At 45.1% G+C, this 17396-nt stretch overlaps 1 protein-coding gene across 1 annotated transcript in view; it reads left to right on the forward strand.

The window, feature by feature from the left end:
- Nucleotides 1-17027, forward strand: part of cwf19l1 (CWF19 like cell cycle control factor 1) — a 75804-nt gene extending 58777 nt beyond the window's left edge. The window contains exon 14 of the mRNA XM_080207267.1: nt 16759-17027. Coding sequence (XP_080063393.1) covers nt 16759-16795 — 37 coding nt within the window. The 3' untranslated portion in view covers nt 16796-17027. The remainder of the gene's footprint in view (nt 1-16758) is intronic.
- Nucleotides 17028-17396: the final 369 nt, after the last annotated feature.

The following is a 17396-nucleotide window of genomic DNA, read 5'->3' on the forward strand; positions in this document are numbered from 1 at the left end:
AAAGCCTTTGAAGCTTTCAGTTACTGGGAAAAAGGATGACAAAATTATTTTTAGAAGCATGGTGTGATTTATGGGAAGAAGCTAATACTGTGTCATCCAGTGACATTCCAGTGGTATCATTTTCGAATTCTCATTACAGCAGAGGTATAAGGGTATTGAAATAATTATTGGCCAAATTATGACATTTTAACATTTTGGTCCCTAATGGAAATGTTAAAATAACAAGTTTCAATAAAGCAAACATCCTTTAAAAGATATTACAGAATCATAGAATCCTACAGTGCAGGAGGAAGCCATTTGGCCCATCTAGTCTACACTGACCACAACCCCATGCAGGCCCTATCCTCATAATCCCATGCATTTACCCTAGTTAGTTCCCATGACATTAAGGAGCAATTTAGCATGGCCAATCCACCTAACCCACACATCTTTTGGATGGTGGGAGGAAACCGGAGCACCCGCAGGAAACCCACGCAGACATGGGAAAGTGTAGACTTCACATAGATAGTGACCCAAGCCAGGAATCGAATCGGGGTCCCTGCTACTGTGAGGTAACAGTGCTAACCACTATGCTACTGTGAAGCCCCCTAAGTTGAATAAGTTAAGTTGAATAGTTAAGATAGCAAATATTGAACAGGCTACTCTAATAACAATTAACCTCAAAACATTTATCAATTCTTTTTAAAATGAATATTAAAATAACTTTGTGGAAAATGTATATATGTATCTGAGGTGGTAATCAGCCGTTTTAATTTCTTAATCCTGTAAAGTAAGAACATTTGGTTATTGCTGGTAAATTCACACCAGCAGGTGGCATCTTAAGTTCATGTATATGAAATGAAAGTCACTGTAGGCATCTTTGATGGGGGAAAGCTGACCACACCTCAATCGAGGAACAAGGTTGAGAAGACTTGAACTTCATGAATAACCTCAGCCGGTACAGGAATTGAACCCATACTGTTGGCTCCCTATTGAAATCTTCCCAGTCATCAATTCCAGATGTAATCTGGATGGGAACCAGATGACCATATTTAAAGAAGTGTCTAAATATACTTAGGGTCAGATCTTACTGGGCGTTCACACCATGCTTCCGCTGTGGTGAGGTTAGAGAATTTGGCACCATTGAAGTCCCTGGGTGGTCAGGGACATGGCTGGGCAGTGCCCACCTGGCAATGCCAACTGACACCTTGGCACTGTCAGAATGCTGGGGCAGTGCCAAGTGTGTGGGACCTGAGAGGGTGGTGGGACATGAAGGTGGGAATGAAAAGGAGGCATCAAGTGTCGGGTGAAGAGATGAGGTATGATGGGGATTATGAGGGGACATGAAGAAAAGGAGGGGAATGAAGAGGGGTGTCAAGGGGGCATGAAGAGGAGAATCATGAAATGGGAGTTCTGAAAGGGGGGATCAAGAAGGAGGAGAAGAACGTGAAGGGGGGAGGGTCATGATGGCATTCCATTTGAGAGGGCCCTGATGCCAGCAATCTTTGTTGGGGAGGGGATTGGGGAAACATCCCTTTGTTGAGGGTGGGGTGGGAGGGGGCAGGTTTGCAGTGTTCTTGGGGGGGAGGGGGGCCTTCAATTTGTGCTAGCGCTGGCTTTCTCATCAAAATGAAACTAAGGTCAGAATTCTCCGACCATTTGCTCCCTGTTGCCACCACTAGGCGAATGGAGAACTCGATGCCTAACCAAATCTCCATTCACTGCAGAGAGACTGGAGAATCCCAGCTGTGTGCGAGGTCGGGGAATCCAACCCTTAGCCTTTTTTTGGGAAAATTCCACCCCACCTGTTGAACTTAGAGAGGGGGATCTTACCAAAAAATGGCTGTGTTGTTTCTGGTGAGAAAACTGGAGTGTTTCTTTTCAGAAAAACAAGCCAGTTTTTTTCTCCCAGATCGTGTGATATTCTGCAAAAAAAATCATGTTTCACACCAACATGAAAGGGTTCTGTGCCAGCAAAACATGATCAGGGCATCACCTTTAAAGTACGCACTGATCAGAACATGGATAAATCCTGCAGCCCCCCCCACCCCCACAAGCCCACCATGGAGCTCTCAAGGGTTCCTCTCCCCATCTGTGGTCAAAGTTGGCACTTCTCTGCCACCCTGTTCCTCAATCATTGGTTCCTTCCCTCCAAGCCCCACAGCCAGAGCTTTTCTCTCAGGAACATTGCAAAATTATATATTGACCAGAATTTTCCTATCCCGCCCACCATGGGAATCGTAGCAGGGGCGGGGGGGTGGACCATGCAAAGGACCAGGTAGGATTTTCTGGTTTTGGAGCGAGGAAATCCCATCCATTGTATTATGTTAAAGCGTAGGTGTTCCCACTTTGGGTGAAAGTGACAATCTGCGTTTTTATGGTCCCAAGTTTCCACTTGAACTGATTTGCATAATTACAAATGTAAAATCTTCCATGAACCCAGCACTAGCACAAAAGGGACATTATTGCTGTTGTTCCCTGTATTTGATATATTTCAGAGTGAGAATTTTGTTTTAATTTTATTAATACAGCAGAAATAGGGAGCGGGATCTTACCAACGCCAATGGCATTTTGCATTGTTTGCCAGGGAACCTGCTGTAGGGATGGGGATGGGGGAGGCCACCGGCAGAACCGAAAAATCCCGCTGGCAGGAAGGGAAATTTAGCCACCATAAAGCTTAGTCATTTTTCCTGATATAGTATCAAATACTACAGTATTGGGTGGCATTGTGTGGCCACATATTGACCTGAAAACAAATGGTGAGTGATTACTCCCGGACATTCATTAAGCAGTGGCCTAGACTTTCCTCAGGAGGATCAGCACTATACTACTGTCTTTCTCACCAATCATTGTGTGGCCCTGAATCGAAAGTAAAGTTTAAAGTTTATTTATTAGTCACGAGTAAGGCTTACATTAACACTGCAACGAAGTTACCGTGAAATTCCCCTAGTCGCCACATTCCGGTGCCTGTTTGGATCAATGCATCTAACCAGCACATCTTTCAGACGGTGGTAGGAAATCGGAGTACCCAGAGGAAACCCACGCTGACATAGGGAGAACATGCAAACTCCACACAGACGGTGCCCCTAGTGGGGAATCAAACCCAGGTTCCCGGTGCTGTGAGGTAGCAGAGCTAACCACTTTGCCATCTTCCTCCTGAATTGGGGACAGTTGATCAGGTGGGGCACCGTTGATCAGGTGGGGCAGATTTCTGGCCAGGTTTCCACTACCAAGAAGCTTCTGAGGAGGAAACTGCTGTTGGACTCCATTGACAAGAAAGAGTCATTTCAATGGGGCGGGGGGGGATGTTTGGGAGAGAAGAATCCCAGATTGCAGCTTGCAACTTTTCACTTGGACCTTGGCCATTATTCCATGTCAGCCATGCCTCAATTATTGACACACTTGTCTCTGAATCAAGAAGATTGTGGTTTCAAAGTCTCCAGAGACTTCAGCACAAACTTTTGGCTGACACTTCAGTGAAGTACTGAACTATCAAAGAAATGTAGAAACTAGAAGTTGGAGTAGACCATTTGTCTCTTCAAGCCTCCTCCGCCAATGTCTTTGATCATGGCTGATCATCAAATTCAATATCCTGATCTCCCCTTCCCCCACATATCCCTTGATCCCTTTAGCCCCAAGAGCTATATCTAATTTCTTCTTGAAATCAGACAATGTTTTGGCCTCAACTATTTCCTGTGGTAGTGAATTCCATACATCCACCACTCTCTGAGTGAAGAAATTTCTCTTTGGTTCTAAAAGTTTATCCCTTATTCTGAAACAATGAATCCTAGTTCTGAAATCCCCCACCATGAGGGACATTCTTTCTGAATCTACCTGTCTAATTCTGTTAGAATTTTATAAGTTTCTATGACATCCCCTCTCTTTTAAATTCCAGTGAATTGGGTAACATTCCTTTGGTTGAGATATTCAAATGAGGCCCCATTTTCCCCCTCCTGTGGATGTGAATACACAAGAGTAACATCTAAGTTAGAACAGAGTTTTACTCCACTGCCTTATTCATTATTTATCCCTCAACCAATACAACTAAAACAGATTATCTGGTCATTACCACATTGCTGTTTGATCCTCCTGTGCACAAATTGACTACTGTGTTGTACTTTCATATATATCCTAGGGTTATGCAGAGGTGATAAGTGTAAGGGTTTTATTCACAGTACATTAGAACGTCTGCTGCATGCTTCTAGTTCCAGCTTCCAGCTCTTCCTACAGCTTACTTTGCTCTGTGTCTGCATCCAGGCCCAACCAACCAAGCACAATGAGATTGAATACAAAACAGACTCACGTAATCAAACACAGAACAATTGAAGCACTGAACACTTCAAGCCTCATTTCCATAAATTCACCAGTGGCTACACGGCTGGGCTATCTTGAGGTCGTGAAATCACTATATATAAATGTTCCACTGGATTAGTGGGATCAGAAGAGGGAAACAGGAAAATGGGTGATTTGCGAGACCCCACCACCAATTACCCATGCTGGCTTTCCCACATCAGGGTTATGGGGGAACGATGGTGTTAGGGAGGCTGAATTTTGACATTGCAGTGGTATCAGGCTTTGCTATCGGATTTTACTGCCTTTTCGTGCAATCTGCTTCCTGTTGACGTGGGGTGGGAAATCGGTGAAAAGCCCTGGTCCCTGTAGCATTAGCGTTTTAATAGTTAACAATTCAGTCAGTTTGTTGCAACATTAATCCACATTGACAAACAGGCTGGGAAACCTTTGGCGGAAACTTGAAAGGGACTATCTATAGCAAATCGAGGAGTTTATTATACTAGGGAAATTTTCCTAACATGATTACAATTCTCCTTTAAGCGTAGCATAGCAAGGGGAAGGAATGTTAAGTTAACACCCATTATAGAGGTTACACCATTTTCCCAAGAACAAACTATGCAAACATTCTGTGGCGTTTCATTGATGGGAATCCCGAAATGACTCATAACCACTTAAGTTCAAAAGATATAACCATAGTTCCTGTTTGTGTCCAGCTTCTCTTGAAACTATTTTTCATTCTCGAGTTATCATGACAATCAGGATGCAGTGTGAATAATAACAAAAGGAAGTATTCCACAGACATATGAGAGACATTAATGTAAAATTCAAATTTAGAATTTGCAGAACTGCCTCCATGGGAACAGTTTCCATTAACCTTCTAAGTTCAACAGTAGCTTTTGCACCAGTTTGAAAATAAGAAACAGTCTTATATTTTCCTCCCGTGCAAACAGTAAAGTTAATAGGCACAGCCCACAGTCCTTTGTAGTAAGATACTCAACTGCTTACAAATCCATTTACTAAGTTGACTTATTGAAGGGTTCTCATTTCACATCACTATTAATCAGTAAATTTCTAAGGCTGGAATTTTCTGGTCTCGCTGCAGTGAACGGACATTTGGCTGAGCGCTAAATTTTCCATCTTCACTGGCAGCGGTAGTGAGACGTACAACATCAGAGAATTCTGGCCTCAGTGCTTTCCCCAGTGGGAAAATTGATGAGATTCCTGCTGGGTGGTTTGGGACAATTCAGTTTGGCCCATTAAGTCTAAACTGATGCTCTGAGAAAGCATCATACCCAGGTGAAAAGCAAATTACTGTGCATGCTGGAACCTGAAACAAAAACAGAAAATGCTGGGAAATCTCAGTGTGTCTCACAGCATCTGTGGGGAGAAAATAGAACCAACGTTTTGAGTCTGGGTGACCCTTCATCAAATCCCAGACCCCCCTCCCTCCAAACCCTATCCCCGTAACTCCACGTATGTACTATGACTACTTAACCTACACCCTATACATAGAATCATAGAATCCCTATAGTGTAGGAGGAGGCCATTCGACCCATCAAGTCAGCACCGACAACAATCCCACCCAGACCCTATCCTACACATTTACCCCGCTAATCCCTCTAACCTACACATCCTGGGACACTAAGGGGCAATTTAGCATGGTCAATACACCTAATCTGCACATTTTTGGACTGTAGGAGTAAACTGGAGAAGATGTAGGAAATCCACGTAGACACGGGGAGAAGGTGCAGACTTTGCAGAGAGTGAAACAAGCTAGGAATGCCGCCCTTCAATTGTTGCTGCAATGATCTTCCCTCTTACACAAGGTCAAAAGTCGCACAATGTTCAGCATCGTTCACAACTCCTCAGATACTGAAGCGTTTTGTGCCGATGTGCAGGAGGATCTGGGCAATTGTCATGCTTGGGCTGACAGGTGGCAAGTAACATTCGTGCCACACATATGTCAAGCAATGACTATCTTAAAGAGAGATCCAACCATCCCCAACTGACTACCAGTGACCAGAGACTGAACTGGACCAGCTATGTAAATACAGTGGCTATAAGTGCAGATCAGAGGCTGGGAGAAACTCATCCTCTGACTCCCCAGAGCTTGTCCTCTATCTACAAGATTCAAGTTTGGAGTGTGATGGAATACTGTCCATTCACCCAGATGAATACAGCTCAAGCAACACTTAAGAAGCTCAACTCCACCCAGGACAAAGCAGCTTGTTTGATTGACACCACATCCACCATCTTAAACATTCACGTCCTCCACCACTGATCCACAGTGTACCATCTACAAGATGCACTGCAGCAACTCACCAAGCTTCCTTCCATAGCACCTTCCAGCCTCTCCCATCCAGAAGAACAAAGGCAGAATAAGATACATGGGAACACCATCTGCAAATTCCCCTCCAAGCCATCCTGACGTGGAATGATATTGTTGTACCTTCATTGTCGCAGGGTCAAAATCCTGGTGCTCTCTTCCCAATGGGTGTATCAAGTCAGGAAAGTAGCTCACCACTGGCTTCTCAAGGGCAATTAAAGATGGGCAATAAATGATGTTTTGGCCAGCGATGCCTACATCTCGTGAAAAAAACCTTCAAGCATCGTCCATCCTGTATGCGTCGGCTTCTACAGATTGCACATTGGCGTGTTTAATATTTTGAAATGATAATGTGTATGTATTGTTCACTTGAAGTTACCATACAGAATTGTACCAGCAGAGGGGGTTTGCAAGCAGAATACAAAGAAGCCGTTTCAATAAGATAAGACATTGTGCTCGAGCAGTTTTGATTCTGGCTATCTCTGATTGTTTCTAGTCTGAGGAACCTCACAACAGCCATTTTGAACACATTGAATTGGAGTGGAAGCAAATGATCCTTGATCCTGAGGGTCTGCCTAAAAGAAGGAAAAGGAGACACAGCTGCATAAGGCACTATCTCCCAGTAGAGATTATTTGATGTTTTATTATCGGATCTCTGACTGTGTAACACAATGAAAGACCAAGCAAGCTCTCAAATTAGTGAACTGCTGATCTCTGACTCTGTTGTTCTGAACCCACAACCCTGCCTCTGCCTGAAATTTAAACTTGCTGGGGACCCTCAGCAGGTAAGACAAGCCAGTCAATGTATGTGGCAAGAATGGAAATGTAGGCCTTTCATCAGAAAGTTGGCCAGTTTTGAAAAGGAACAGAATAAAGAGAAGGAAGTATGAAAAAAACCATGACTCCCCACCCCCGCTGCTTCTTCCAATCATTTGATCCATTGCAGAGATAACATAATTTCATGCCAGCTGTAAGTGCTCACTTTGACTAAAATACCCTGAGTTTCACACATGGCTGCTTGCAGGCTTTTGTTATTTGCAAAATGTCAGGCTCCACATACTTCATAGAACTCTAGAGTGCAGAAAGATATCATTCAGCCCATCGCATCTGTACTGACCACAATCCCACCCAGCCCCTATTCTCATAACCCCTCATATTCGACACAGTCACCCTGCTAATCCCCTGACACTAGGGTCAATTTTAGCATGTCCAATCAACTTAACCCACACATCTTTGGACTGTGAGAGGAAATAGGAGCACCTGGAAGAAACCCATGTAGACATGGGAAGAATGCACAAACTCCAGACAGACCCAAGCCCCCGCATTGAACCCGGGTACCTGGCGCTGTGTGGCAGCAGTGCTAACCACTGTGCCACCCCAATCAATTGTGATTTTCAGAATAGTAATGTCTAATCCATATAAAAGACCTCCTTCTTTGGTACATAGACTGTCTAAAACATTTGGAGCTTGAAGTCACTGAAAAATTTCTCCTTAAAGATCTGATCATATCTTTCTTCCCCTTTAGTGACTACAGATAATAATTTTCAAACATTTTCAAGCTATTTATGAAAAACTATTGGTTTTTATTTCAAAGTATTGCACTACTTAACAATGCAAGGTTATTATTTTCTCTTTTAACACTCACCACCCTGAATTAATGGCTTCTAGGAAGAATCAAGATATTCATATGTTGGATTAAGTTCTGATTAGCCACCTTGGAGGATAAGGAGTAACCAGTGGGTTTGCCTGGATTTGATCCTACCTCCTTCAGCATGCTTCAACCTCCTCTGAATGGTGTAATTTAAATCAGTCACTGTCAGAATGTAGAGCAATGTTCTCTCCAAACTTCGCCACAGTCCACAACTCAGAAGTTTCCATGTGCAAGTTGGCCACTTTAAGGTACTGACTGTGTGTAGCGTGCAAAAGAAACCTAAGGGGATCAAACACTTAAATAAGCTCCTTGTGCATTGTAAGAAAGAGGCTATATTGCTGCAGAGCTCACGGTGCTGCTGTGAACAAATAGTATGACTAGGAAAGTGAAAATGATGTGAGAACAGTGATATGGTAAAATGCACAAACCCCCACATGCTCACCTTGCTAATCCCCTGACACTAGGGTTAATTTTAGCATGGCCAATTCACACATCTTTGGAGTGGAGGAGGAAATTGGAGCACCCAGAGGAAACCCACACAGACGTGGGGAGAATATGCAACCTCCATACAGACAGTGACCCAAGGCCAGAATTGAATCCGGGTCCCTGGCACAATGAGGCAGCAGTGTTACCTACTGTGCCACCATAGAGCTATATTTAGTTTCACAAAGATCTTTGTTCCCAAAAATCCTCCAAATGTAATTGTAGTTCTCCTTGATGATAAAATGAAAGATTTTATACTCTGATGAGTGGGTTAATTACTTGTCTGGAGTTTTATGCTTCTTTTATCTTTATGAAAATGATAAAAATTATTTAATTCAGAGCAAAGGGGCCAAACTCAAGGTTACAATTTTAAGACAGAAACATTGATTAAAATACGAACCGAGAAATGTAAATATTCTTTTTTTTTATTTGTGGGACATGGACATTGCTGTTGGGCCAGCATTTATTGCCAATCTCTGGTTGCCTGAGGGCAGTTGAGAGTCAACCACATTGCTGTGTCTCTGGAGTCACAGGGACGCCAGACCAGGTAAGGACAGCGGATTTCCTTCCCTAAAGGACATTAGTGAGCCAGACAATCAATAATGGTTTCATGGTCATCAGTAGATTCTTAATTCCAGGTATTTTTTATAGAATTCAAATTCCACCATCTGCCACGATGGGATTCAAACCTGGGTCTCCAGAGAATTGGCTGAGTTTCTGGACTAATAGGCAAGCAATAATACCAATAGGTCTTTGCCTCCACATTTGCTTCATGATATAGCTGGAAGCTAATAAGGATCTGCCAACTAAGCAGTAGGTGCATGCAGGTATATCAGAGGCCTGGGTGAGTGAATACAGGTATGTGTGTGTGTGTGTTTGTGTGTGTGGGTGCATGGGGTGTTTCTGTAGTTGGGGTCTTGGGAGTGTTGACATGCTGACGTGTAGTCACACGCACTCAAAGATGACTGAAGTGCATGGTTCTGGGTGAAAAGCGAGTGCAGGGTCTAAATTGGAGAGCTATTTCAAAAAGCCAGCAGAGACGGTGGCACAGTGGTTAGCACTGCTGCCTCACAGCGCCAAGGATCCAGGTTCGAATCCTGGCTTGGATCACTGTCTGTGTGGAGTTTGCACTTTCTCCCTGTGTCTGTGCGGGTTTCCTCCGGGTGATCTAGTTTCCTCCCACAGTCCAAAGATGTGCAGGTTAAGTGGATTGACCATGTCAAATGCTGGGGGGATGATGTTCTTTCGGACAGCTGTGATGGGCCACATGACCCCCTTCTGCACTTTAGCAGTTCTATGTTTCTATAGTAAGTCTGACACTCTGTGACCCCCACAATGCCAGCCCTCCACACCTTCCTGGTCCAATCACTGGCCCCTGTGCATGCCCAGGCTCAGCTCCGATCCCCCTCCCTGCCCCACTGCAGTCTTGACACCACCCAACCGCCGAGCAGGCTGCCCCGCCCCATTGGCCAGCACCGATCGCTGGCTTCCTCCCACTGATCCCAAATTCAGACTGGCAAAGGGAGCTGCCCACCCCCACCATTCTTTTGGCATTGCCCAATGCCTGATGGGCAGTGCTAAGGTGCCCCCGGGCATTGGTACTTTGCCTCTTGGGCAGTGCTAGGGGCACCAGGCTGACACTGCCAATGACCAGGGGGCACCCTTCCGGCATCCAGACCTCTGGAAAGGCCCCAGCCGACCCCTTTCACTCCAGTGGCGTCAGGCCACCATCTCCTGAAAGTGGGGAGCTACTGTAAACCCCACTGGGGTGACATACTCCTGGTGGGGGAGAGAGAGGCTAGTGTGCTTAGGCATTTCAGCCCCGAGCCCACGAATTCTATTTAAATTGTAGGGAAATGACGTCCTGTATAGGTAATGAAGCTCCGAGCCTATTCCCAGCACTAGGAGATGCTATCAGGACGCGATGCCCAGTGTGGATCTGTACATCAGGTGCCACTTGAATCTCCCAGCCCGTTGCGCTAAAATAACAGTCATGATGTGGAGATGCCGGCGTTAGACTGGGGTAAACACAGTAAGAAGTCTCACAACACCAGGTTAAAGTCCAACAGGTTTATTTGGTAGCAGCTAGCTTTTGGACCGCTGGCTGCCCCTTCGTCAGGCGAATGGGGGTTCTAATCACAAACAGGGCATATAAAGATGCAAACTCAATTTACATGAATAATAATTGGAAAGCAAGTCTTTCCAGCTAATCAAGTCTTAAAGGTATAGACAATGTGAATGGAGAGAGCATTAAGCACAGGTTAAAGAGACATGTATTGTCTCCAGTCAGGACAGTTAGAACATAGAACATAGAACATAGAACATTACAGCGCAGAACAGGCCCTTCGGCCCACGATGTTGCGCCGACCAGTTACAAAAACAATGACCCACTAGCCTATACCAATCCCTTTTCGTCCATAAACCTATCCAGAGATCTCTTAAACGCCCCCAAACTAGACGCATCTACAACTGCAGCAGGCAGGGCATTCCAATCCCTCACCACCCGCTGGGTAAAGAACCTACCCCTGACATCCGTCCTGTAGCTACCCCCCCTTAATTTAAAGTCATGCCCCCTCGTGCTAGCTTTCTCCATCCGAGGAAAAAGGCTATCACTATCCACCCTATCTAAACCCCTAATCATCTTATATGTTTCAATAAGATCCCCTCTTAGCCGCCTTCTTCCCAACGAAAACAACCCTAGATCCCTCAGTCTCTCCTCATAGGACCTCCCCACCATACCAGGCAACATCCTAGTAAACCTCCTCTGCACCCTCTCCAACGCCTCCACATCCTTCTTGTAATGCGGGGACCAGAACTGCACACAGTACTCCAAGTGCGGCCGCACTAGAGTAGTGTACAGTTGCAACATTACACTGCGACTCCTAAATTCAATCCCCCTACCAATAAACGCCAAGACACCGTACGCCTTCTTGACAACCTTATCTACTTGATTCCCAACTTTCAGGGATCTATGTACACACACACCTAGATCCCTCTGTTCATCCACACTATTCAAAGTCCTCCCGTTAGCCCTATACTCGACACATCTGTTGCTCCTACCAAAGTGAATTACCTCACACTTCTCCGCATTAAATTCCATCCGCCACCTCTCGGCCCAGCTCTGCAACCTATCTAAGTCTCCCTGCAGACTATGACACCCTTCCTCACAATCTACCACACCTCCAACTTTGGTGTCATCAGCAAATTTACTAATCCACCCAACTATACCCTCATCCAGATCATTAATAAAAATTACAAACAACAGTGGCCCCAAAACAGATCCCTGAGGCACACCACTCGTAACTGCACTCCATGATGAATATTTTCCATCCACCACCACCCTCTGTCTCCTATCTGATAGCCAATTCCTGATCCAACTTCCTAGATTACCCACAATCCCATACATCTGCATTTTCTGCAGAAGCCTACCATGGTGAACCTTATCGAACGCCTTACTAAAATCCATGTATACCACGTCAACTGCCTTACCCCCATCCACCTCTTTGGTCACCTTCTCAAAAAACTCAATAAGGTTAGTAAGGCACGACCTACCTGCTACAAAACCATGCTGACTATTTCTAATCAATTCATTACACTCCAAATAACTATAAATCCTATCCCTAATAATTTTTTCTAAAACCTTGCCCACAACAGAAGTAAGACTCACCGGTCTATAATTCCCGGCAAAGTCTCTGTTCCCCTTCTTAAACAATGGGACAACATTCGCTATCCTCCAATCCTCCGGGACTACACCAGAGACCAATGACGACCTGAAGATCTGAGCCAGAGGCTCTGCAATCACCTCTCTAGCCTCCCAGAGAATCCTAGGGTAGATCCCATCCGGACCAGGGGACTTATCTATTTTCAGCCCCTCAAGAATTTCCAGCACATCCTCTTTATCAACCGTAATACTTTCTATTTTACACCCCTGCAACCCAATGTCCTCCTCAGCTATATTCATGTCCCCCTGCGTGAACACCGAAGAGAAATATTGGTTCAATACTTCTCCAATCTCCTCCGGTTCCACACACAACTTCCCCCTGCTGTCTGTAACTGGCCCTAATCTTGCCCTGACCAACCTTCTGTTCTTGACATACTTATAGAACGCCTTAGGATTCTCCTTAATCCTATCAGCCAAAGTCTTCTCATGTCCTCTTTTAGCCCTTCTCAACTCACTCTTCAACTCCCTCCTAGCCAATCTAAAGCTTTCTAGTGCACTATCTGAGCCCTCCAATCTCATCCGAACATAAGCCTCCTTTTCCTTTTTAACCATCGACTCAACTCTTTTAGTGCACCACGGTTCCCTAGATCTACCAAATCCACCATGCCTGACAGGGACATACCTATCAAGGACTCGCAGTAGCTGCTCCTTGAAAAAATTCCACATTTCAGATGTTCCCAGTCCCTGTAATCCCCTAATCCAATCCATGCTTCCTAATTCACTCCTGATAGCCTCATAATCGCCCTTACCCCAGCTAAAATTGCTGACCCGAGGTTCACGCCTATCTCTTCCCATCACTAAGGTGAACGTAACCGAATTGTGGTCACTATCACCAAAATGCACACCAACTTCCAAGTCTAGCACCTGGTCTGGCTCATTTCCCAGCACCAAATCCAATATAGCCTCACCTCTAGTTGGCCTGTCTACATACTGAGACAAAAAACCTTCCTGCACGCTTTGTACAAACACTGACCCCTCTAGCGAGCTAGAACTATAGCAACTCCAATCAATATTCGTAAAGTTAAAGTCCCCCATAACAATTACCCTATTACTTTCACTCCTAACCAGGATTGTCTCCGCAATCCTTTCCTCAACCTCTCTAGAACTTTTAGGAGGTCTATAAAAGACTCCCAACAGGGTGACCTCTCCTCTCCTATTTCTAATCTCCGCCCATACTACCTCAACTGACAAGTCCTCATCAAACTTTCTCTCCGACACTGTGATACAGTCCTTGACTAGCAATGCTACCCCACCCCCCCTTCTACCTTCTTCTCTACTCCGACTAAAGCATTTGTACCCCGGAACCTGCAACATCCATTCCTGACCCTGCTCTATCCAAGTCTCAGAAATGGCCACAACATCAAAGTCCCAGGTACTGATCCACGCTGCAAGTTCATCCACTTTATTGCGAATACTCCTCGCATTAAAGTACACGCATTTCAAACCCTGCTCCGCCCCACCCCCACTATGCCGTGCCTTGCATTCCCCAACTATGCCCCCCTCACTTTCACCCCCTTTCCTCACTATCCCTCCCCCCCTCCGAATCAGTTTAAACCTTCCTGCATCGCTTTTGCAAATTTACCCCCCAGGATATTGATTCCCCTCTGGTTCAGGTGTAGACCATCCCTCTTATAGAGGTCCCACCTTCCCCAGAATGAGCCCCAATTGCTCAAGTACCTGAACCCCTCCCTCCTGCACCATCCCCTCAGCCACGAGTTCAAACTTTCCCTCTCCCTATTCCTCTCTAATCTATCCCGTGGCACAGGCAAGAGTCCAGATATAACTACTCTTTCTGACTTCGCCTTGAGTTTCCATCCCAACTCCATAAATCTTTGCTTAATATCCCCTTCCCTTAATCTCCCTATGTCATGTGTCCCCACATGAACTATAACTTGGGGTTGATCTCCCTCTCCCCTAAGAGTCCTGAATACTCTGTCCGATACATCCTGGACCCCAGCCCCTGGTAGGCAACACACCAGCCCAGAGTCCCTACCCTTACCTCCAACTCTCCTATCCGTCCCCATAACTGTGGAGTCCCCAATCACGAGGCCCAATCTCTTACCCCTAACCACCTGAGGCTTGCCAATAGGCTCACCCCCAGAGACCTGCTCCCTTTGGCTATCCCCAGTTGATTTCTCCTCAACTGTAGCCTCCAGGACCGAGAACCTATTTTGGAGGGGAACAGCCCCAGGGGATTGTCCCCCCAACTGCTTTTTGCCCCTCTTCCTGGCAGTGACCCAAGACTTATTCCTAGGAGTGACTATCTCCTTATAACTCCTTTCTATGTCCTGCTCCACTTCCCGAATTATACGGAGCTCCTCTAATTCCCCTTCCAGCTCCTTTACACGCTCCTCCAGAAACTGCAATCTAACACACTTCCCACAAGTAAAATCATCTGAAACACTGTGGGAGTCCCTCACTACATACATCCCACAGGAGATGCAGCTTACAGCCTGAACTGCCATCCCTGAATCAATTACCAGCAGAAAAGTAAAAATATAAAAAAAAAAGTAGGATTTTGCAAGTCCAGGCAAGTCATGGGGGTTACAGATAGTGTGATTTTAACTTAAGATCCCAGTTGAAGCCACCCTCATGTGTATGGGACTTGGCTGTCAGTCTCCGCTCAGCGAGTCTGCGCTGTCGTGTGTTGTGAAGGCCGCCTTGGAGAACGCTTACCCAACAATCAGAGGCCAAATGCCTGTGACCGCTGAAGTGTTCCCCAACAGGAAGAGAACAGTCTTGTCTGTTGATTGTTGTGTGGTGTTCATTCATCCGTTGTTGTAGCATCTGCATGGTCTCCCCAATATACCATGCCTCAGGACATCCTTTCCTGCAGCTTATCAGGTAGACATCGTTGGCCACGTTGCAAGAGTATGTGCCGTGTACCTGGTGGATGGTGTTCTCACGTGAGATGATGGCATCCATGTCAATGATCCGGCACGTCTTGCAGAGGTTGTTGTGGCAGGGTTGTGTGGTGTTATGGTCACTGTTCTCCTAAAGGCTGGGTAGTTTGTTGCGGACAATGGTCTGTTTGAGGTTGTGCGGTTGTTTGAAGGCAAAAAGTGGGTGTGTGGGGTTGGCCTTGGTGAGATGTTTGTTTTCCACGGTGGACGCAGTACCCTTCGTCATCCAGTACTTCCCTGGAGCGGAGAAGCTATGACATCTTCTCCGGAGCCTTCAACATGTCATTGATGAAGACAAACATCTCTCCAAGCAGATGTTTGTCAGACAGATGGTAAGAGGAAATCAGTGCAGTTTTGTCTCTCTCTCTCCTGTCTGTAAGATATACATCAACCTACTATGCATAGGTTAATCCTTCCTTTTGCTGTTCTCCTTTGCCCTCCAGTAAAGACCTGTATAGCTTTTCAACTCTGATCAAATGGCTAAAATTCTGATATTGTCTTTTCTGGGTGTCATTTCTTAAGAGTTGATTTTGCTATTTCAAGTACCTCTTCATTTGTCTGATGGTCTGTATATGCAATTTTTAGCATATATCTTACCATGTATATTTCAACGGCATATGGGATACTTGCCTTTATTAGCCGAGGGAGCAGGGAGGTTATGATGGAACTGTATAAAACGCTCGTTAGGTCACAGCTAGAGTACTGTGTGCAGTTCTGGCTCTCACACCATAAGAAGGATCTGATTGCACTAGAAAGGGTGCAGAGGAGATTCGCCAGAATGTTAACTGGGCTGGAGCGATTCAGCTATGAGGAGATGCTGCTTAAAGTGGGGGTGTTTTCTCTAGGGCAGAGAAAGCTGAGGGAGGGTGGTTGGAGTCCTAATTGAGGTGTAAAAAGTTATGGATAAACTAGTGTTATGTATCAATCAGTAACTATCACAAAGAGAAAGGTAATGTTGTATACAGGGTGCATTAGGACCCTGCAGATTCGGAGCACCCGGAGCACCCAGAAAAAACCCACTCAAACATGAGAAGAATGTGCAAACTTCAAGACGGGAATCAAACCCAGGTCCCTGGAGCTATGAGGCAGCAGTGCTAACCACTGTCTACCTTGGATGGTGGATAAAATGCAGCATCATATGAATTTTTCCCTTGTTGCAAGCTTGAATTTTCTTGTTGTTAAACATCCTTCATCTTCACAAAATTGCTCCTAACTTTGGCACTGCATCTACCGTGTTGTGCTTTTATTTGCCGTGAATAGCCAAAACCAATCTGCTTGTTCCAATGTGACTACGTCCACTTCAGTCTTCTTCTATTCCTCCTACAATTGCTTTGTCTTTTTGATGTTTATGCTCAACCCATATTCTAAGCTCCAATTTTATTTGATCTATGATATTTCATAGAGCCTCTTCTGATTCGGAGAGTGACGGTGTGCTGTAAGTGAAGAGAGGAGTGCGATAAGGCCGTGCCAACATCATTCAATCTGTACCTGGAACAAATACTCAGAGGCCGGGATTCTCCAGGCATTTATGCCCCGTTACCACTGATAATGAGGATGGAGAATTTGGCACTCAGCCAAATCTCCGATCACTACAGCAAATCCCAGCTGCAAGTGAGGTCAGAGAATCCGACCCAGAGAGTCTGAGGTAGCTCCAGCAGTTAAAAATTGGAGGTAAGAGCGCTTGCACCTTCGCAAAGGATTCTACTAATTTGGGAATATTTTCAATGGGTTTTAACCCCGTTTTTAGATATTGCTTGGATTGCTGGGCTGGTAAAAGTAGATTTAATTCTGTTGTGAAAATACGCTTCACCAATCTTACTGATCTTGGAACATTTCTCAAAGTTTAATCCCATCTGAGCAATAGATAAGCAAATGACAATCTGGAAATACTTGAACACTCTAGATACTCTATAAAAGGACTGATTACGAGTACTTTCAGAGATATTTGTATGTAAAACTTCTTCAGACTTTCAAAAGTCCTGTCATTTATTCACATCACTATTCAGTTATAAATACTCTTAGTAAATCTTTCATCCATTC

Source organism: Carcharhinus amblyrhynchos, chromosome 19 (genome assembly GCF_965287045.1).
Source record: "Carcharhinus amblyrhynchos chromosome 19, sCarAmb.v2.hapA, whole genome shotgun sequence".
NCBI lineage: Eukaryota > Metazoa > Chordata > Chondrichthyes > Carcharhiniformes > Carcharhinidae > Carcharhinus > Carcharhinus amblyrhynchos.